Source organism: Dermacentor variabilis, chromosome 4 (assembly GCF_050947875.1).
Source record: "Dermacentor variabilis isolate Ectoservices chromosome 4, ASM5094787v1, whole genome shotgun sequence".
In the NCBI taxonomy this organism is placed as follows: Eukaryota; Metazoa; Arthropoda; class Arachnida; order Ixodida; family Ixodidae; genus Dermacentor; species Dermacentor variabilis.
The window spans coordinates 142,534,295-142,556,768 of record NC_134571.1 but is presented as its reverse complement, the minus strand read 5'-3'; the positions used below and the strand labels follow the sequence as shown (position 1 = coordinate 142,556,768).

The following is a 22,474-nucleotide window of genomic DNA, read 5'->3' as shown; positions in this document are numbered from 1 at the left end:
TATGCTTGTATCAAACTCTGGTTTCACCACCACTTTCAACATATTAAACATTGTGCCACGCCGTGCCCCTGCGATTGTGCTTTCCTACTGGGTACGCAATCACTTCTTGTGCCATCAGAATTATTTAATGCCGATGAATTTGAATTGGCACTATTCTGGCAGATTCTGTAAAACTATACTGACTCTCAAGAGGGTTGCAATGTGGGCTTGTTGTTAATGTTGGTAATCCCGTCTTTTAATCGTGCTACCATAGACCCCTCGAAGATAAATCTCAAGGACAGTACATGCAATGGTAGGAAAAAATGAGCAGTATGAGTGTCTCAGTTTTGATCACTGCACACCTGGATGACTTGATTGTGCAAACTGTGGCCGTTTGTTATCGGCAAGAGCAGATTGCCACTCTGCTTCAAGAATGCAAACTGCTTCCTGACTCGACACGCGTTCTGCAAGAAAGCATGGATGACACTCAGTATTTTCACTGAGTAGCTGTCTTTAGATTTAACAAAACCACCGCATGCCACATCCATGTACTTCATGAAAAGACCGTGCTGGCAGTAATCCACAAAACTTGCATGTGGTCAAATTATGATTTTTCACTTTTGCTAATTACCGCGAAAACATCTAAAAAAGTTGATTGCATGCCTTTGACTGCCCCTGAGGGCTTAGATCGCCATAGGCACGTCTGAAATAGCTTTGAAGGCCTGTTAGTACATTTATTAGGCATAGTGGTGCTTGTACTGTGGTAAGAGATGACAGCTGCACGCGAGTATAATTAAGGAATGCATACTGTGTCCCGTGATGGCGGCCCGTTTCCACTCTGTATGCTTCACCGCAATACATTTCTTATGCTTGACTGTGTAACATCGCTGTAATGCGGCGAATCTAACTTTCGGGAACTGGCATTATGCAACGCTTGACCCTTGTCGTGCTTTCCCCTGCTTCGAAGCCATCGGCGAGGATGGCAAAGATGGAGTCGGTGCCATTGCTGAGAGTGGCGAATCCCTTCAATGACAAACACGGCATCAAACAGTAGGAAGCTTTGTAGAGAATGTCGAAGCAGCTAGGCCTGGTATTGCTGTGGGGGTGGATACAGTTTCCAGTGGATCAGCTTGAAAGGGCACTGATTCGGGGTTGGGAGATAATCATAATGACAGTGGTGGTCTCTTCAATTAATGCCGTTTCGGACCTGCAGTCACGGCAAAAAAAGTTTCAGCGTATGAAGTCTCAGATGTCTTTATACTAGATTGGCTCTAGGGGTACATGGCGGTGCCACAAAGGCATTTGAGTGATTGGGCATGTACGAAATATTGGTTGTTGGCTGTATGCTGTGAAATTTGGTCCACACTGAAAGCGTTTAATTAGTTCTTGCTATGGTTACTTGTAAATAGGAATAGACTCTGATGTTCTGCAAGCTGAAAGCCGCCTTTGAATCTAACAGCGTCTGTGTAGTGTAGGCAGTCATCTATCGAGGCAGCAGCTGGAGGGGATGGGTCGAGAATGGAGAGACCGTGAGGTGTCGGAGCACGAAGCGGCACACAGGAAGAGAAAGGCATATCCATTGCATACAGATTGGCTCGTGCAAATTTGAAGTGAACCTCCCGATTTCAGAATCATTGACGCAGTGCAGCACTGTATTTTCTTGTCTGAAATTTGTAAGCATTACATTAAAAATATTTCTGAAATTCGATTCAATATTTGGCTTTTTTTTTCTTGATTCTATAGTGGACTCTAAACAGGACCTCAAGGGACCAGGGAAACTGGTTCCATTTACCAAGGGTTTCATTTACTGAGAGACAAAGCTGAATACAATTGTGTGACTACAAAACCAACAAACCACGAGGATGGTGTTCTGCCGTTTAAGAGGCAGTTTCGTTTAAGCGATTTTCGTTCATCTAGATTCCACTGTATTATTATTTGATTCGAAATATACTGTTTGGTGTTTGCCAAACCCCTACTGTTAATGTCCCAAAACTGTATCCTGTGCTAGAACGCAAGCAGGGTAGCATCCCATGCTGTCTGCAAATGCAAATAAAAAAAATATTGTGTGTTCAATTATTTTTAATGTCTAGTATAATGGAAATATTGTTATTGTTCTTATTGCCTCCCTCTGACATTTGTAGGCTTATATTAGGCACTGGCTCACTTGTCAATGGCTATACAAATAAAAATATGTTCAGCTTGAGGGATGGGGGCACATCTTTTGTTCAAAACCAACTGTGATACAGTTTTGCTTGTGCATAAATATTTACTCCACCAAAATGTGACGTGAATATCTCTCTCAATTTTCGTCCACTTTTTTTTCAGTACATCCTGCGGAGAGCGATGACCCAGATGGAGGAACTGAAGATGCTGGATGAGCTACAAGTTCAGTCGCCATCCTGAGACTACATCGATCATTGCGCTGTGAGCTCTGGGAGTTTTTGTTCATGACCTTCGCTAGCATCTCAACTTCCTTGAACTTGAATGATGCCATTGCGAAGCATTGTTAAAAGGCCCCTCACCAGGAATTTTGGTTGTAAGCCACAAGTTGTAAAGCATTGTTCAAGGAGTGCAATAGCATAAGAAGTTCAAGAATTGTTTTGTAGTAGCTGAGATAGGAGCAAATGAAATGGTATGAAGAGGTGAGATGCCCTTGCCACATCTCAGGCTCCCTATCACTTTGATCGATGACCCGCAAAGGTTGCTTAACGGCTATGGTGTTGGGCTGCTAAGCACAAGTCTGCGGGATTGAATCCCGGCCACAGCGGCTGCATTTCGATGGGAGTGAAATGCAAAAACACCCGTGTACTTAGATTTAGGTGCACGTTAAAGAACCTCTGGTGGTCCAAATTATTCCGGAGTCCCCCACTACGGCGGGCCTCGTAATCAAAGCGTAGTTTTGGCTTCTAAAACCTCATAATTTAAGTAATTAATTTGTCACCTTGATCGCATGCATAAGTTATGTTTGTCCCGTGCATTTGCCTGTATTCGAGCTGAGGGCCCGTGTAGTGGTGACATCACTGTCTCTGCCTCATTTTTTCTTTCTATCTTACTTGCCATTTGCTACACAGTGGCAGCACATATCCAGTTGTGGTATAACACACACAGCATTTCACAAGAATCCCTGAATTGTTCGCATTGATGGTGACATATAAGTGTGCTAGGAAGCTGGCATGCATGTGACTATGGAGGTGATGGCATTGATGTCATCTGGCAGGGAGTGTGGCTCCTCCGAGAAGGACGTGCCGACTTTTGGTTGAATTTTAATTTCTCAGCTGTTTTCACAGCGTGAAGCAGTGAAATAGTTTGCAGACGGGGTCGTCACTTCCCGGTCTGCACAGCCCAGTTGTCTGTTCATAATTCTCAAAACCTGGTGAGGGGCCCATTAAGCGGCTCATACAGCAGATGTGTTGGGGAAGATTCCCTGTTATGATCATGGTTACAGCACATGTTTTAAGGAATATTGTGAAGAATTCTGTGAAATTGTGATTTGGAGAGCTGTCCCGCATGTTTTCGGAGTGACAAACTCTTTGCCGTGCCCACATACATGCCTACTACTAAGCTCTTGCCTTCACTCTGGCGATGCTTTCATAGCTTTTATGGTAAAACCCCTGTATGAAAATATAGTGTTATCCTTCCACACTCGGCATTCATTTTTTGCTCTCCTACTGTGATGGTCTGGTGGTGGCATAGCCAATGTTGTCGCACTGTAGTGAACAGCCTTGTAAATTCAAGCCTGGTGCTTGAGTTTTCATTGTGATTCCAATCTTCTGTCTGACAAATTCTACCGTGCAGGTTTATTGTAACTTAAATATACAAGCGAAAATGCTCTTGAGTGTGCTTCTTTTAACACGTGCCATGGAAGCTATGTATCTATGGTGTTGTGCTGTTGAGCAAGGGGCCACAGATTCAATTCCTGGCCACATTGGCTGCCGTATGTTATCGTGTAAGGCTTGCACTTCTTTGCTGATGTGTTTGCATGGGGTGGGCCTTACAGGCTTGTGACTGCTCACTGAAGCCTCAAACTACGCTCGCATAGCTTTTCAGAATAATGCGACACCCAATGGCTGACTGTGAGCACACTCTTAGCCAATCTTTGTTGCTTCCGCTTCCTGCATTGTTTGATGAGCTCACCTCATTGCCACTCTCCCAAAGCTAGTCGTCGTCCTTGCCACCCTTCGTTGTTTGAGATTCCTTTCACCTCTACTCTTTTGGTGCCACAAGAAAATGGTAGTATTTTTGTAGGCCTCGGAAAATGATCATTTACCATTACAAATAATATTCCAGTGCACATTGCAGCATACTATATTGTACTTAATGAAATGCTCTTTCCAAAAAGATATGTTGCAAAACAAAACAATTTATTAGGTAGCATAAAAATTTTAGAAAGTGCCATTTTTGCTGCCAGTCGATAAAAACAATAATCAAACATGATATCGAGAAAACAGTATCAAAAGAAATTCAGAATATACATTTCAAAAATAACTAACCCAGGAACACTGTCTGAAAAAAAAAAAAAAAAAGCATGTTCAGTACACCATTGTTTTTCGGATACAAAAAAGAAACTAAGATCAGAAACTACGTCATCACTTGTGCCATGTGGTGAAGCAGTTCCTGGATTTTGTGAAGCATAAGGGCACTCCGTATTTTTGCCACAAACAGCTGGTTTTTGTTCAATTTTGCAGTCCCTGTAACACATTTTGCAGTTTCTCCTTTTCATCATTTTTTGAGGATGGTCCGATGAAAAGTCCAAGGAGCGTACTTTACCAGTGCGTCTGGAGTCATGCCAGGACCGATCCATTCCAGAACCGATCGCTTTCGGCGTAGCTGGGTGACTTATTATGCATCCAAGAATTATGCATCTAAACATATCTGTTTGCATTTTTGCAGATTGTCTTTATCACCACTGCAGTGAAGAATAGCAGAAAGAAATCCTACGCTGTTGTAAACTGTCTTGCGCTGCTTCGTAGTGCTGGGCCGAGATGCGCTGCGGGTGGCCTTATTGGCGCAAACGGAAGTTTCTTTGCTGCCGATGGTAGCAAATCATGACCAAGCAAAGTATGCACCCAGAAGATAATCAGTAGAGCTCTCAGGTTGTCCAAAAAGATTGGCAGATAAGCATGCACAAGGAAGGAGACTGCTCAAGGCCGTAAAAGAAACTCGTCGGTGAACAGCTGCGGATGTCCCAGGCTGACTTTGGACATTGTCGCTGTCAGAGCTTGAATCTGCTTTGCAGTCATCTTCGTAATCGTAGTTCGAGTCCTCATCACTAAATTCAAGTGCAGGTGCAGCATAGTTTTGAGTCGGACCCTTTTCTCGCGATGCAGCCGCACAGGATGGCGCCATGGGGGTGACTTTCGATAACTGCGTAGTGACACTGGCAGCGCCCCTTGCCAGGATTTTATGAGAGAAGCGAAACCGAAACTCTAGGAAACTGGCCCAAAATGCCAAGGCCACATGTTGGACATGTGGCGGACCTTCAGAAATACTTTGGTGGAATAAAACGACTAGGTCTCCAAAAAGCTCACTAGTGAATAGCTGGCGTCATTTTTGGGTAATTATCACTGCTCAGCACTGTTGGACGGCAAACCCGGCTATATAATTTTATTCTTGACTTGCTGGGAGCCATTTCATTACAAAGTTTTGATGCTAGTGCAGCGCAATTGTGCACAGCATGCTTATTTCTCGAGTGCGGCAGAGGGTGACAGCCACGCACTTTTTCGTTGCAACATGCGTACATTAGTTCGCAAAAAGGTCCGTCAAAAAGCACAACATCCCCAGATCGAAAAAATGTAAACTGATTCTGAAAGTGCCCAGTGCCTGTGCTGCACTGGGTGGCCTTAAGTAGATAGGAAACGGCTCCAACATGTCGAAATTGGCAATTTAAAGCATCAATCCCTGGTGATCGAATTGAATAGGCATGGTAATGAAAGAGTCAAGGCAGTGGCCAGTCTGTCCCACGTAAGACTTGCCACATGTGAGGGGTATCACATTTCTTCTGTCTGGCATTTAGCACAGGTTGTGGCATGTTTCTTTGTTTTTTCCCACAACCTTGCCTGCTTGTTCGGTTGCCAAAATACAGGGCAGAGCTGGGCTAGCTCCGCCCTGTTGTCTGCTGCTCGTCTGCAAAAGCAAAGTAGGCAAGCACCGGCTCGGGATGATAGCAACGACGGCGTGTGTGTCCAAAGAAGCCATTGTATTTATCCTGTGTGTCCACACTAGAGCAATGCACAGGCTGTGATTCTTGGCCCGGGCCCAGCGATTGTAAATGTTCACCTGCCTGAGCCCGACCCGGTGACTCAAAGCGAGACCCATGCAAGCCTGAGCTCAAAAAAAAGTTTCACCTACTACATGACCCGGCTCGGCCCGGCCTGACTGCAAATCAGGCCCTACAGAGGCCTTAATACTATGCCATTGAGAGCAAAGTGTTTAAAGTAGGAACAGTCAATGTTTTGTTGGCATGTGCTTCGCTAACAAGTACTTTAAGGGGGGACGTGGTGATTAAGGGGAAATGCTACTCAAAGACACTTTTTACATCCTAGAGCAATGAAACTTGGCATGTTTATAGTTTTTAATGCTGATTTCATATATGTAATTAGTTTTATTGCAAGTTGTATAGTTCTTGTTCTGTACCATGGCAAAATGTAAAATATAGGTATTTTCGCCCACCCTTTTTCCATAATTAAATTTCTATAGTTACGCACCACTGATGGTTCATTTTTCTCCACTTCGATTGTAGAATGTGGAAAACTAATTAGGAAGTGCATATAAAAGAACTGAATACACAAGAAAAATTGGAATCCAGGAAGTATATATTACCCAGATACCAGTGAGTGTTTACACGAAATTGGCATACTATATATAAACAACATTGAAGTTTAAATCAAATAACGGCACTCCGCACACCTTGAAAAAAAAATGTGGGCGAAATTTCATCCAGATCCGAGCACCAGAAGTGCCTAAAACACGATGGGCAGTCAAAAAGTTGCAAAAAATTACATTTTGAGAAAAACAAATTTTAAAGTTAAACTTGAAAGTTTTACAAAAAAAAAGCTTGAAATGAAATCAAACTCGCACGCAAAAGAGGAAAACTATCCTCTAAGCAGCCACTGCCACTAAAATGAGCCCGCACCATAAGTTTCTCCCTCACGGCGTTTCCGAGCAGAGTCCTCGACATGGGCCTTCTTTGTCAGCATCCGCCGATGTGCTCTTGACTCAGCAGTCTGCTTCGCAGACATTTTTTTTTGGCGTGTGCTGTCACGTGATGTGCCAAGCACAATCAGATATTGATGTGGAAGCACACCCAGCTCTACCAGTACACATTCAAGGCTGGAGTGCCCTCGATTGAACCATAGAACTGCCAAGGCAGTGGCCATCTCCATGACAAACCTCAAGGCAAATCGAGTCTTCGGAGAGAGAAGTCGTATTTTGCTATTTAGTGACTCTGCCGCATTCTGGGTTTTGCCCTAAACACAACGGGTCAGCAGCTTTTGATCGGTTAGTCTTTTATAAATAGGGAGTATTGCCTTCCCTTGGGCCTTTGTGAGCAAGGGTGTGTGGGTCGGTGCAGGTTCACCCAAAGCTTCAGCACACCTGTGCTTGCACCAGGATGCTGCTCCATCTGGGCAGTACTTGTGGCTGCTCACGCTATCCGAGGAGCAGGAATGAAAATACAAGGCCCAAATCGCCTGGTGCATTCCTTTTACACTGCCCCTGTTGTTTGTGATGGCAACCTGGTAATAGGTTTGGAGCTTCCGGATCACTGGATCCTTTAGCATCTCCCCTCTTGGCAATGGCTCTTAGCTTGCGAAGAGCAGTTCCCAGGCGCTTTGCCACGTGTTTGGTGCAGTTTTCCTTTTCAATATCTACAGCACCACCATGTGTGTAGTGTGTAGTGATTTTTAGAAGAAAGGAAGAGAGAAGTGCAGTGCTGTAACTGTCTCTCAAAGGAGGACACCTCAACAGCACTGCACAGGGTAAGGGGGGTGGGGAGAAAAGGATCAGGAAGAGAAGGAAAGAAAGCGGCAAAAAAAAAAGGACAAGGTTGAAGAAGTAGCGATGCGGGGCTTATAGCCGCGCTCTCAGCTGCGTTTCGCAGCAAAAGTCAGGGAGGGCAGCAAGCACTCTTTTGACGATAGAGGCGTGCGCTGCGGGAAACAGAAGGGCTCCCTCCGTGTCGCAAGGCAGACCCACGCGACGATACGAGGCACAAAGCGCAGTGCGCTCAACATCAAAGGATGGGCAATGCAACAGGAGGTGCTCGAGAGTCTCTTCTTCGCCGCATTCCACACATGCGGGGCTGCCAGTTCCGTGCAGTCTGTGCAATCGGGCGGCCGTGCTGTAGCAGCCGACGCGCAACCGCAGGAGAAAGGAGCGGTCCCAGCGGGAGAGGCCGGCGCGGGGGAGGAGGCGAGGGGGAGTCCCCGCAGCAACACGTGAGTCAGGATGATGAGCGCGGAGGGTGCGTAGAATAGCCGTCTTCGCCACGTCGAAGCGAGTGACAGAGGTGGCGAGGGGAAAGCGAGCCGAGAGAGCTTGCTTCGCAAGGGTATCGGCTGCTTCGTTTCCAGGGAGGCCAATGTGTGCGGGGACCCACTGCAAAACCAAGTCGCAGCCCTGATCTACGACGTGACGCAGTTTCGATCCCATGCGCTGCACAAGTGGGAGACCGGCGTAGTCTTTCTGCAGCATAGACAGAGCCGCGCGCGAGTCTGTCAGGATTGCAGCAGACGAAGCACCGCACTCGTGAAGAAGGTCAGCCGCGAGGTCGATGGCCGCGAGCTCGGCGACTGTCGATGAGGCAGGGAAACGGAGATGGCACTGCCGGGACGCAGAAATGTCCGGTGCCGTGCACGCGGCAGCAGCGGAACCATCGCTGGAAACGGAGCCGTCAGTGTAGACGAGGAGGCGGTCGCGTAGGTGTTCGTGAATCAATGCAGCCGTCTCCTGCTGCATGGCCCAAAGTGCTGTTCGGCGCTTGCTCGTGACACCCGGGATGCTGATTTTAACGTCAAGCAGCGGGGAAGCGTGCGGCGATGGCGGCAAGGGAAGGAGTTGCGGCAGAGACGCGATGCGGGTGCTGAAGTCGGTGGCATGCTGACCCATGCCCGAGCCCTCGAGGTTGTGGAGGCGGCACACGAGACGCTGGCCCTGTGGCGACCGTTGCAGACGCTCGATGTGGTGAAGCGCCTGTTTCCTCGCACGAAGTGAGGGCGGCCAGTTTCCCGCTTTGGCGAGAGTTACCCCCACTTGCGAGAAGCGGGGAAGCGCGTACATCTGGCGAACTGCAGTGCGGTGTTCGACGTCGACGGCCCTCCAGTTGGCTGCACTGGCGTTGGTAAGAGGCAGCGCGTAGAGCGCTCGCGAAGTTGCAATCGAGTTATAAACTCGGAGCGCAAGGTGCGGTGTGCAGCCACGGCCACGGGCGAGCAGGGAGCGTGCGGCGCCTGCGACTTTCCTGGCATCCCTGCAGAGCTGTGTGGTTGCCGCATTAAAGTTCAGGCGGCAGTCGATGTGAAGGCCCAGGCAGCGAACTTCTTTCCGCCACGGGAGGGGGCTTCCGCGCAGCGAGAGAGTGGGCACTTCGGAGCGAGCACGGCTAGCACGGGGGTGAATCATTAGCGCCTCGGTTTTTGACGCCGAGAGCTGAAGGCCCACGCTGGTGAGGTATTCGTCCACGGCGTTGATAGCAGACTGCAGTGATTGCCGCACTTGGTAGCCATAGTCCGTGGGCGCGGAAGCGAAAAGGGCGATGTCGTCGGCGTAGATCGCCACACGGACTTCGAAGGCTGTTAGCTTCGGGATGAAATCGGGGAGCCTTGCAAGCGCCAAGTTGAATAGAAAGGGGCTAAGAACACTGCCCTGAGGAACACCAGCGGTCACGCTACGGGGGGTGCTGAGTGCGTCGCCAACACGCACTCTGAGTGTTCGGTCGCAAAGAAAGGCCGACACATAGTCCAGTAGGCGGCCGGTGATGCGCAGCTCGTGAAGCGCTTGGATGATGGTGCCGTGCGGGAGGCCGTCAAACGCGCGTTCAACATCGAGCAGCACCAGCTATGCGGCTTCGTGGCGGCTTGCAGCGTGCTCGAGAGTGGCGACAACGTCCGCGATGGAATCAGCTGTCGAGCGGAGTCTGTGGAAGCCACTTTGTTCCGGGGCAAGAGCGTTGAGGGTGGAGGCGATCCATTCGAGTCGGTTCAAAGCCATCGACTCCATCGTTTTGCCGGGTACCGAGGTCAGCGATACTGGGCGATAGGAGCTGATGTTCGAGGCTGGTGAACCGCGCTTCAGAATGGGAACGACGATCGCCTCTTTCCAGTTGGCGGGGATGATGCCGCTGCGCCAGACGGAGTTGAAAACCTCGAGAAGTGAGGGAAGTTGAGCTGCGTCGATGTTCCTGAGCACTTGATGAGTAACGCCGTCGGAACCGGGAGCGGAGCGGCGTTTGTGCTTGTTCAAGACGATGCGCAACTCTCTGATCGTGAACTCAGCAGAACACAACACTTCTACATGCTCCATAATTGCGCTCGTTGGGAAATAGCGCAAAGGAGCGAGGCGTTCAACCATGTTGTGTGGCGGAAGTTCGACGGCGGCTGTGACAGGGCACACAGACGGCGGGGCGAACGTATCCGCGAACAGTTCGGCCAACTGCTCGGCACTCAAGCCCTGAGCCACTGCGATGGAGAGTGCAGGGCGGCGGGGGATCTTGGGACTGAGCAGGGCGGCGAGGATGCGCCAGGGGCGGGCTTTATCGCGAGTGTCCTCCTAGGAGAGGCAGAGACTTTGCCAGCTCTGATTGCGGCGCTGCCTGGCATGACGACGGCAAGCGGCGTCAAGGCGGTTGTAAAGAGTCCAGTGCTCCACCTTGTCGCTTTTGATGGCGCGGCGTTCGGCGCGTCGTCGTACTGCGAGTAAGTTCAAAAGTTTCATGTCGGGCGCCGGCGTTCCAGCGGGCACCGTACATGACCTGGTCGCGGCGGCAACGCAGCTTGAGATGTGCGAAAGGAAGTCAGTGTTGACAGGAGGAGGCGTGGCACACAGCGTCCTGAAGAGAGACCAGTCCGTGATGCGGTAGGTGCGGATCCGGTCGCCGTAGAGGCCGAGAGGGTCAAGCGAAATCGGATAATGATCCGATCCTTGCGTGCCAGGGCTGCGTACCCACTCGTAATGGCACCGTTCGCTCACCAGCGATAAGTCTATCACACTCCCGCGCACACTCCGACGCACGAAAGTGGGACTGCCGGTGTTGATGATCAGCAGACCAGAGGAGGTGATAGAGTTCAGCAGGTTCCTGCCGTTAGGCTCACAGCGGCTGCTGCCCCATGCCGTGTGGTGAGAGTTAAAGTCGCCGCACACAACACAGTCACCGTCGATGCGCGCGGTGAGGCTCTCCACGAAAGAGGTATCCCATCGCTGCACGGGCTGGACGTACACTCTGGCGACACAAGTGTCGACCCCCCCAACGCGCACGGTCACAGCCACGCACTCCACGGAGGTGGGAACGATGTCGGACACAGAGACGGCGGCTTGACCAAGGCGCGCACGCACATAAACAGACGCTCGAGAGCGGCCGGGTGGGTGGAGTGGATCGCGGCATGGAACGTCGGCACAAGACTGAAGTTCGCACGTGACGGCACTGTGGTAGGCGACGAAGCCCGGAAGGTTGCACTCCCCGTCGCGTACGTGTGTCTCCTGCAACGCGAGCACATCGTACTCGTGCAGGAGAAGAAGCTGGCAAAGCTCCGGGTGCCGGCGGCGCATCGAGCGGACATTCCACTGCAGTATGCACGGCCGACGTTTCGCTGCTTGGCTAGCCATGACGAGGCAGGGACTGCTGTGCGGCCAGGGCCGCGGTGCACATCTGTCGCACCGTGTCGTCCATGTGCGGGGTGGTCTCCATGTGCGGGGTGGTCTCCATGAGCGCCCGCAGAGCTGCGGCGAGCGCCGCGATCAGGGCGTCCCTCGGGTCGCCAACAGGGGCAACTGCGGGAGGCGGCGTGGTTTCCGGCGCGGCGGGATTGACGCTGCGGCCACGTAAAGCATCGCTGAACGACACGCCAGCTTGTACCGTCGCTGAAGGGCGGGGCACGTTCTGCTGATGCTGACGATGCTCAGGTTGCGCGGCGCGAGCTTTGGCCAGCTCGAGCGCCTTCTTCCGAGTCATGGGCTGCTCGGAGGAGGCTAGCAGGATGGCTGCTTTCCTTTCGAGCTGCCAGTGTGGGCAGCGCGGCTCGGTGGCTGCATGGCGGCCTTTGCAGTTTATGCACGCTGGGTGCTGCGCGGCGCAGTCGCTTGTCGCGTGACCACCTCCGCAGCGGAGGCAACGGGCGTCGTAGGAGCAAGTGGCGCCGGCATGGCCGTACACACCGCAGCGGTCGCACTGGAGTGGGCGTGGCAGACGAGGTCGCACGAGCCGTCGTTGCTTGAAGAGAAGTACGTCCGTGGGGACGACGTTGCCAGCAAAGGTGACACTCACGTTTGCGCCGTTGCGGGAACAGGAGAGAACGGGAACGGGAGCCTCTATGTTGTCCCTCAGTGTGTCGTTGTCAAAGGAGCTGTCAACGCCGAAAAGGACGCCGACGCAAGAGTGCTTGCCGAGAGCTTTCGCCTTCACTGGTATGTCCGCGATGGCCCGTACATCCAGCAGGCGGGACAGGTCCGCACCGGGCACAGAGTCTGCCGCAACCACGTTACGGCGAAAGTTGACGCGCACGCGTTTGACGCCATCAATGCGGCAAAGTTGGGCGGCGATAAGGTCACTAGACAGCTTCAAAAAGTTGTTTTTGCGGCCGATGGGACGGAAGAGCACAGTGTCGGCGGCATTGTGAGGGGAGGCATGTGCGTTTTGCGACGCATCCGTGATGAGCTCGGCAAACTGGCGGAAGCGTCGCTTCCTTTTTGGGCCTGGCTTAGACGCGGCTGAACGCCCAGAGAGCACTGCGGCGGCGTTTTCGTCTGCGGCAGCTGGCGTCTGTGACAGTTGGGGTGCAACGACGGGCAGTGGTGCATTAGAGACGACGTCTGTTACACGGGTGGCAGGGCCGGATGGAAGTTGGAGCTCGGAGACGGCGCAGGGGGGAACGCTCGGCGGCTGCTTGCGTGGCCCGGCAGGTTCGTCATCCTCGCTCTCGCGGGCGCGTTTCCGAGAACTGGTCAAGTCCATTTCTTCGTCATCCGAGAGGGGAAGCGGCACCTCAGCGTGGGTTTCCTGCACGCAAGGGCCGTTCTCGGATGGCGCCGAGGTTGCCGCTGGCGCTGCCGGTGCAGTCGTAGGCACGGGTTGAACTGCAGGGACCTTCAACGAGGGGGCCCGTACACGTAGCCACTCGCCCAGCATGCGAGTGGCGCGACGCTCGAGGTCCTCCCTTGCCCGGAGCTCATCGAGGGTCGCGGGGCCGAGTATCACCCGACTCAAGCTGGCATGGCGTTGATGGCGGACGCGTGGCGGCGGCTCGCCGGGTGGCCGAAACTCCACACTGTGCTGCCGAGGCCTCTTCTCGCGTGCGGGAAGAAAGCCGAAAGCAGCGAAAAGCGCGGCAACGTGCTCCTAAGCGGGCGCAAACATGGGCGACGCCGAAACACGTGGTGCCAATCGAGGCGAAGTCGTCAGAGCGAGGAGCAACGTGACCTTCTCCGATCGCAGCTCAGACGCGACTGCACCACCATAGATGTCTGCCTCTACAACTGCGGTGTAGGTGTTGGAGACTCCATCGCTCAGGAATTCCTTGAAGCGCTATGGTCTGCCATAGGTCTGGTTCCTTTGCCATATCTGTACGGTGGCTTCTGCTTCCATTGCATGAGATGAACAATGAGCATTTTGCTCACACACTGGGCCATGAAATGCTTGCCAGATTTCCTCTTCTTCATCTGGCAGGGCCTTATGCCGACTGCAGGCTAGGCAAAAGTTGGACAGGACTTCAAAGTCCAAACAAAGTCTAGTGTCAAGGGACACAACAGTTCCAGTACCATTGTGGCTCTTATGGCCTCGTTTGTGCCACATACCGTCATACTTGACAGCAATTTCGTCCTCACCCGCATCACTCGCTATGAATTGCCTGGCTTGCGCAAGATTTTCGGCGATAGCATTCAGTGTCGCGTCATGAACTTTCCGGCTGATGGCAACAGAAGATTTGTGATGCATTGGCTTTTGCAAGCCAACAACTGCAGAAAATCTGACCAACTGCTTGTAGCCAATATCTACAAAGCACGCGGCCACAGCAGCTTTCACATTGACAGCAAAGCTATAGCGTGTACTCCCGCTGTCATAGGATCTGGTTGCACGTGGTCCGTCGCCTGCTGCACTCGTGCTGGCCTCCATGCCCGGAGAAACACGCCGTGATGTGTATGCTGCTGAAAGAATGCTTTCGGGGCACGCACTGTTCTCGCAGCATAGTTCTAGAAACGACGTGAGTCCTTTTAGCTTGTCGGCCGGTTCCCGTACACACATTTCCGATACTTCACTGATCGATGATTGCACTGGCTTTTGTTTTCTTCATCCATAAGGAAGATAAAAATGTGAAAGGCCAGTTGTTCAGCGGCAAGGCTCGACGAGACATGGACCACCACCACCTAGTTTAGGTGGTGTTGCATGGACTCAGCAAGTAGGCTTCGCCACACGCAGGAGCACAACGGCCAATGGCGATCCCGGATTCATACCACGTGATTTAAAAACCAGCCGCAGCGCTCGAAAAACGCGGCAAACGCAGGCATTTTTTATTATTTCTTGTGCCGTAGCAGCCTGGGAAACCATGGTTACTGGAAGAATGCGGCCTGGTTAATCTCCTCATGCGATCTGGAATGGCGAGCGGCCGCATGTTTCGGCCGTGAGACGCTCGAAGACTGCATACTTTCGGACGGGTGTTAAGATGGGTGTTAAAAACACCCATCTTGTGCTCTTAAACACAATTTTAACCCATTTCCAGTTTAAATTCAGCCTTAATTTTTGTTTTCATAAAAGTAGCGATATTAAACTGGCGAAAACAAGTGAAAACAAACAATCAACAAATGATGTTGTTGAAAAACGCCGCGTTTTTTGACCCGCATCTCCCCTTAAAGTTATCATTACTTATTTAGGAACCAAACTTGATAAAAATCGGCATGCTTATTTAGTTTCCTTTCCTGATTCTAAAAAATGCAGTTATTTTTTCTGTAGGTTCATTATTTCGTTACATAATTAAAGAAAACAGTGTCTTTTGTTCTTACTACAATAGACAAATAACTGCTGCACAATAATAGACAAATGACATATGAACCAATAGTAGAAAGCACAAGCTTCACAACATAGGAAGCACTTTTATGATTGGATCAATATTTCTTACTTTATAATGCACTGAACTCCATTGTTTTGAACATGGCCATGCATTAGTCACACAAGACAAATTTTAAAAACTTTATACAAAGAAAATTGAAAAACTGCTTCCTATATTAGGCGCTCCAAACATCTAGCTTTATGCTGCAAAAAAATTAATATATTTATGATAGCTACTGATATATATCACAGTAAATGTCTTGCTGAGTGTGCAAAATTAGTATTTCGAGAAAAATCAAGAAAACAAACAAATGTCACACTTAATTGTGAGGAGTCACAAATGTGTACACATACACATTCCCAAAACATTATTAGGCTCCTGGGGCATAGTCACTTTGGGCATTAGCACCTCTGTGGCGCTTTTTGAATATGCACTGCACATTTTCCGCTGATGCACGCTTGTGTTCAGATGCAGCTGATCGGCGCCGGTCTTTTTCCTCCATGCGCTGCATACACTTTTTGCCAGGGTTCATCCAGAATTCTTGCAAAATGCTTGCCGAGGTTCTCCTGCAGCCAGCATTGAATTTCATCACTGCTTCCGCCACTGCAGCCTCAACGCTGAAGAGTGATGCGTGCCGCTCCTTTGGTGCGAGCATATTAGCAAGTGCAGGTTTTCGTTCTGCGTTTTGCCTCGCTGGCAACATTCAAAAGCATCTTGTCAGAGAGCTGTTGGTAAATTGGCAGTAATGCCTTGTTGACATGAGCAGGTAAATTGCAGAGGTGCTTCGGCACAGGTTCGCCTGTGGCTTTTGCAGCATTTTGCCGGCACCAGGAATCAGGACCTTCTGGACAAAGGCTGTGATTTGAGATTACATCATTTGATGTTGCGTGATAGTAGCTTGCCATCACGGCCTTCTCCATGGCTTTAATGTCACCAGTGTGGGACTTCAGAGCCCATCCGTAATAAGAGCTCTATTTGTTGACCAAATCTGCAGTCAACCTTCCTCTTCCACCAAGTGGCTCTGAGCCAGGCCCCTTGTGCTTTGACAGGGCATTACGTTGTGCTGTCCCCATCCAATTATGGACATGGTTGACACAATCCTCTTTGTCAACTTCTATGAAGCCATATGCTTTGGGCTCCTTTAGGGCCAAGAAAGTACGGCAGTCACTGTCGAACAGCACAGTTGTCTATCTTAGGCTGTACTTTTCCAGCGATCTTTTGAATAAAACGAGGCCAGCCTCCACCCCCATTTCACCAGCCTTCTTATCTGTATTTTTCTGACACTCATGACTGGCTTTCCATTCTTCGTATGAAGGGTCACCAACTTTTGGTCCCCGCTGACAACCGGCATAAAAGTTGCTCAGCACAACTCAGCACAACCAACGTCCCGTAAAAAGTTCAATGACGGCGCCGGCACTGATGTGCGAACTGTGCCCGCGAGTCGTCCAAGACCCGTCGTACGATACAGCAATGTTGCCCGGGTTGCTGAAGTTTAATTGGCTGTAAAGCTGCCGGACTGACTTTGCGCATTCAGTTGTCGCAGCTGCCCGGGTCGCGGCAGGTGTCAACTTCGTTTTGACGTGCCCCTGCCACGCTTTCGTATGCAGTCCGCGGTGCGATATATTTGTTGCTGCGAAAATATAATTGAACACAGTTTGCCAATTGCCAGTGCTTTGCATCGCGCTTGCAGCCAGATTGTTAACAGCAAACGGGTTCACCTTCCGAGTCCCATTCACACGCGGCGAGCTCCACGCTGATGCTTTGTCGCCGCATTTCAAGCATATGAGCACCAGACTTACTGCAAGGCCATATTCGTGCTCCTTTCGGCTGATTTTCGTGCTACCGCCGCATGTATTACAATTCATATGCTCCAACACTGCGTTCACCGATTCCAGGCACACGACGGTGAAAACAGTACTGCCAAGCGGGCTGGCCGCGACATCGCCAGCAGACAAGATCTCCGACTTACTGCTCACTGCTGCGGCTGACGCGAGCTCTTGTAGCTTCTTGCCGGATCGCCTGTCGATTAGCTCCAAATTTGAAGGTGTCAGCATAGCCGTGTCTTGACGGACGCGGCTGGCGTTTTCGTCACACCTACTCGTTGCACCACCTAGGCCTAACACTTGGTCGGCTCCATCAGTTCCATTGCTTGACGCCATTGGTGGCTCGTCCTCAACGACTTGCGAGGCGGTGGGGAATTTTTTGAAGTTGTTGAGCAGGGACTTCTTCCTTTTCTTTCCAAACTTGTGCTTAGAGTCAAATTTTCGAAGTGGAGGAGGCATCGTCGCGCGTACTCACACAATGATCGTATCGAACATGGCATCTCGCCTGTGCCTCTGCTGCAGCTAGCAGACAGCTCGGGAGTGGGCCCAGCCAATCACATGGTGTTATCTAGTCATGTGCATGCGACAGCAAACGAGAATGCGCGTTTTATCTGTTTTTGCCGCCGGTTTTTGTATTGAACCAGCAAGCCTAACGAAGCGGTAGCATGCGATATTTGAAGCCGAAACCCCATTCTTTCAAATGAGACCAAGATGACTGCCCTCAGGGCACTTGTATGCGAGCACGCCGTCATTGAATGTGTGTCGTTTTAGCGTCGACACGCGAAAAATCAGGTGCCCCATCTGTTTTTAAATTGATAGTATGACTGAAATATGACCTACGAGATTGGAAACTTGCCAGATAGGGAGAATAATAAATGTAGATTCCAGAAATGCTATTTTCCAAAATTCGTTTTTTTAAATGATTTTTTGGGTCTAAAGACCGATGTCACCCCTTAACCTATAGTAGCTTATTTTACAAAACGTTGTCAGGGTGGAAAAAGGTGCAAAAGTGACCTGATATACAGGTACGAGGAACATTTATTCAACTCCGGCATGCTGTACTTACTTTTTCTGCAGATACAGTGGTGGGAATTGTCAAGGGCATTTTGGGGCAGATTTTGTATTGGGCAAAAAAATTTGTAGCACCTGTCCCCACTCTACTAGCAGGTTGCCATAGCAAGTCATTCACAGGATTAAATTTATTGGATTTGTTGTGGATACAGTTGAACTTAGATATAAAGAAATGTGCGCTAATGCACATTCTTATTTTCTGAAATTTTTTTATCGAATCTTGTGTATTTTTTGCCCGCAGTTTAAAAATTTTTGACGTCTTTCTATTTAGCGAAGACTTTGTCATGAGTGTGTATTTACCAGAAGACATAATAGACAGCCGAAAAAAAAGTTATATACTTGTACAGTGGACTCTCGGTAAACGGAAGTTCAAGGGACCGTGGAAATTAGTTCCATTACCAAGTGTACCATTTACTGAGAAAGATGTGCAAAAGTGCTGCACAATGTGCATAAGCCCTCAAGGGGAGACGCTACTCAGAAACCTTCTTTATATATATATATATATATAAATATAAACACTAGGTGGAATGAAAATTTTACCATTTACTATAGAGCTTGATGTCCTCATTCCAAACCTCTTTGTAGTTTTAGGCTAGCTCGATGCTTACGAGTCCTAAGTACCATGCATAAGGGAGAAATAGTGTGTTTGTGCAGCTGCTGGACATAGCAGTTAGCATGCTAGAGCAGTGCAAAATGGTTTTTCCTGTCCCTAACACTCCACTGAGTGCCGATATGCAAGTTAATGTCATTACTTTGACAGGCAACATTTTGAGAAAATTTCATACCTGGTGCTTCGTTTCATCCTTAAAAATAGACTGATTGCGTTAAAATCTAGATAAGTGCATTGTACACATCTTATATGCATACCAAATTTGATCTTTATTGGACCACAGTAAGTAATTAAATGTCGTACACAACAGCCATGTTTGGCCTAAAATATGAAGTTGAGAAAAATGCAATTGAAAGTTATAAAAGTTGTTTATTTCTGTTGTAGCTGTGTATTTTTAGTGTCTTTTCAGTTGTTGCTTTTTGTTGCTTTGTACATGACCATTCTTTCGATGTTCGTATTATTTTGCCCCCCCCCCCTCCTTATGTAATACCCCACATGGGGCCCGTAAAGTAAAAATAAATGATGAGGATGATGATGAAATCTATCCGAAAACTGCACACAATGCAGGCCAGGGTATCCAGATCCAGTGCACAACTTTAGAATTCATGTGCACCCTATGTTGTTCTCTCAGCGTCTTTGTGAACAGCACGCTCAAGATGAGCCTCCTTGGCTAGACGGCGATGGTGAGACCTTGCCTCTGCTGTCAGCTTCATTGACATGCTGGAAATACTTCTCTTGTCACAATCTTTGCTCCGTGCAACTAGTTCCCTTGAGGGAAGCACTTCTAGTTCCTGCAGAACTTGTTCATAGCCCTTCTGACCTTTTGATACCACAGGACAGCGAGTGCTGTTACAATCTCCATGACTGTGCGCGAGGCAAACCTCGTCTCGGGGCACAATAGCTAAATCTTGCTGTTCAATGATCCGGCTCCCTTCTGAGTTTTCCCCTTGACACAGCGAGTGAGTAGCTGTTCTTCCATCAGCCTTTTGCATATGGGCAACATTGTCTCACCTTGGCTGTTTGTCAGAATAGAGGTGTGTGCTGGGGCTGCCTGACCCAACGCTTCTGCCCGCTTGAACTTGCACCAGGAGTCTTCGCCAGCCGAACAAAACTTAGGGCTCTTGGCTGTATCCATTGAGTATGAATGGAAGAATGATGCCCGGATTGCACAACACATTCCACATACACTTCCTGTGTTGGCAGTGATGGCTACTTGAAAGTAGCTCTGTAACTTCTGAATGACTGCGTCTGTAAGCTTCTGCCCTCATGGCATTTTGAGCTTTCGTAGGGCAGTGCTAACTGCTGGCTACATGGTTGGTGCAGTCTTTTATGATGGGTGCACTTCTGTACACCTTTGCCGCTGACACAGCTGTATAAGCCTTGCTGTCACCATTGCTGAGGAAGGTTGTAAACCTCAGTGGAGTACTGTAGGACTTGGTCCTCTTTCATATCCTCTCAGCAGCATTAGTCTTCATGGCACGTGCTGAGCAATCTACATTTTTTTCACACACTGGCATATGAAAAGCTTGCCATATTTCTTCCTCTTCTTTGCTTTCAAATGGCTTGCGTGTACTGCAACCCTGGCAGTAGTTGGACAAAACTTGAAAGTCCAGGCAAAGCCCTGTTTCCAAAGAAATGGCTGTGCTTATGCCGTTATGACTCTTGTGGCCTCGTTTCTGCCAAGTACCATCAAACATAACAGCTACATTTGCAGATCCTGCTTCCTGTGCTGTTACTTTCTGAGCCAACTCCAGGTTATCAGCCACTGCTTTCGTAGCAGCGAGGTGCACTTTGTTTGTTATGGTGGTGAACGATCTACGTTGCATAGGTTTTAGCAAACCTAGAACTGCACAAAATCAGACGAGTTGTTTGCGTCCAGCTCATATTGCGTGTGCCGCAACCACTGCCTTGATGTTCATGGCAAAACTCTCTTGGGCTGGCTGAAGGGCGCTCTCCACCGTTAGTGTAGTCTGCCAGAGCTGCATGCCATGATGAATACGTTGATGAGATAATGTATCTGGAACACGCTGTATTGTTGCAACACAACTCCAAAAATGATCCTTCCTGCTTTTTGGCCAACTCGCAGATGAAAAGCTAATAAATGTGCATGCCGTCTTCTCGTCGCTCTTATCTTGATTCTTAAAGGTCCTTAACTTTTTCTCCGATGCGCTGACGAATTCGTCTACGCTATTGACGAATCTTGAGTGTCTGGCTGTTACAGTCTGCTCCGAACCGCCAAAAGCATCACTGTCACCAAGGTTAGGCTTAGCTGCCATGAACGTCTTCCTTACCTGCTGCTTGACTTTGCGGTGGGTTCCCTCGAACTTGTGCTTCGACCGATACTCTCGAGACCTAAAATCGCGTTTCTTCTCGGCATCCATCGAAACAAGGAGTAGAAAATAGAAAAATGCGTGAAAGCCTGGGAAGATGTTGAGAGAGCTGTGCGTTGTAAAAAAAAGCAGACGAGCTGTGGCCGTGGCCGTGTTGCGCGCTAGCAGCCAATGGCGTGGCCGGAATCGCACCATGTGATTTAGAAATCTAGTGCATAGCCTCTCTCTATAATTTTCATGCCCTCGTGTTGGCACTGAATACATAGGCGCCATCCGTCCCTCATAGTTCCAGAGCTTGCCGCCAGACGCTGCCCCTATCCCATAATAACAGCAGACGATGTGGCCTATGCACGCGCGTTGGTGGCGGTCTAGAAATGTCTTCATGGCATTAGACTATGATTGTACATTTAAAAAGTTTACACACATCAAATTTTTAATACAAACACTGTATGCAGGATGTAATGCAAGCTTTTTTATTTGATTTTGCGCTCAATGCCTGAGCACTTTTAGAGACAGTGGTTTGGCATGGAAATCTTTCGCAAAGTTGTGTATGTGAGTTGTACTTTTCACGAAGTTCACAAAAAGGGGATGGAGAAACTTCATGAGCACAACGTCCAAAAGTTTTTCATGGTAACCTGTGGGTGAGCACTTGAGTTATTCACATTTCTGAACGATAAGCAAAACGTGAGAACAAGGTGAAAGCAGGAGCCAACGTTTCGACAAGTGGACTTGTCTTCTTCAAGGCGACATATGCTTTCCTCGCCACAGTATATATAGTAGGTGGGTGCGGCAACAAGCCAAGGTGTGTTAGTGTGTAGAATTGAGAATAAAGGAGTGCCGTGCACAAGGCCAGGGACCCGACCATCTGTCAATCCCATGTCAATGCCACCGTGTCAGCCGGCATGTCAACGGCATGCACAGCAGCCCTCTATTACCTGTTTCACTGGTGGTCATAGGCTATCACGTCTCTGAAAGAGATAATAGAAGGAGCGGCAGAAACTGGTGCTCGTAAAAAATAAAAAAGATAAAAGAAAGAAAAGAAAAGGGAAAATACTGAAACGGTACAAATAAATAAAGGGGGGAAAACATAAAGAAGGGAAAAAAAGAAAAAAAAGGAAACGCTAAGAAACCAAACTACACGTTGTTGCCTATAGCTTGAAATTTAGCATGCAAATAGATTCTAAAGCTCCCTTAGAAACGTCTATGCCTATTGGTTGCAATGTCTTGAACTTATAGATAAGGTATGATTCTCTGTATTTTCTTTCTAGTTCAGAGAAAGAAAATACAATGCCGTGCGGCATTGCAAACTATCATTCAGCAAATGACGTAACAGCGACATAAAAGCGAGACTAGGTATCCGTGTCACCATTACATGAACCTCACACACTGCAGCCGAACTCAATGTGAAACATT

The 22,474-nt window shown here is 49.1% G+C and overlaps 1 protein-coding gene and 2 pseudogenes across 2 annotated transcripts in view; 1 reads left to right on the top strand and 2 right to left on the bottom strand.

Annotated features, from left to right (window-relative positions):
* LOC142579865 (KICSTOR complex protein ITFG2-like) overlaps positions 1 to 22,474 on the top strand; it is a 196,717-nt gene that overhangs the window by 47,656 nt on the left and 126,587 nt on the right. For both annotated transcript variants that reach the window (XM_075690494.1, XM_075690495.1), the window contains exon 14: positions 2,305 to 2,403. In XM_075690494.1, the coding sequence (XP_075546609.1) occupies positions 2,305 to 2,357 (53 nt within the window). In that variant the 3' untranslated portion in view covers positions 2,358 to 2,403. The remainder of the gene's footprint in view (positions 1 to 2,304; positions 2,404 to 22,474) is intronic.
* LOC142579867 (uncharacterized) lies at positions 7,095 to 14,422 on the bottom strand (annotated as a pseudogene).
* LOC142578375 (uncharacterized) lies at positions 19,346 to 20,700 on the bottom strand (annotated as a pseudogene).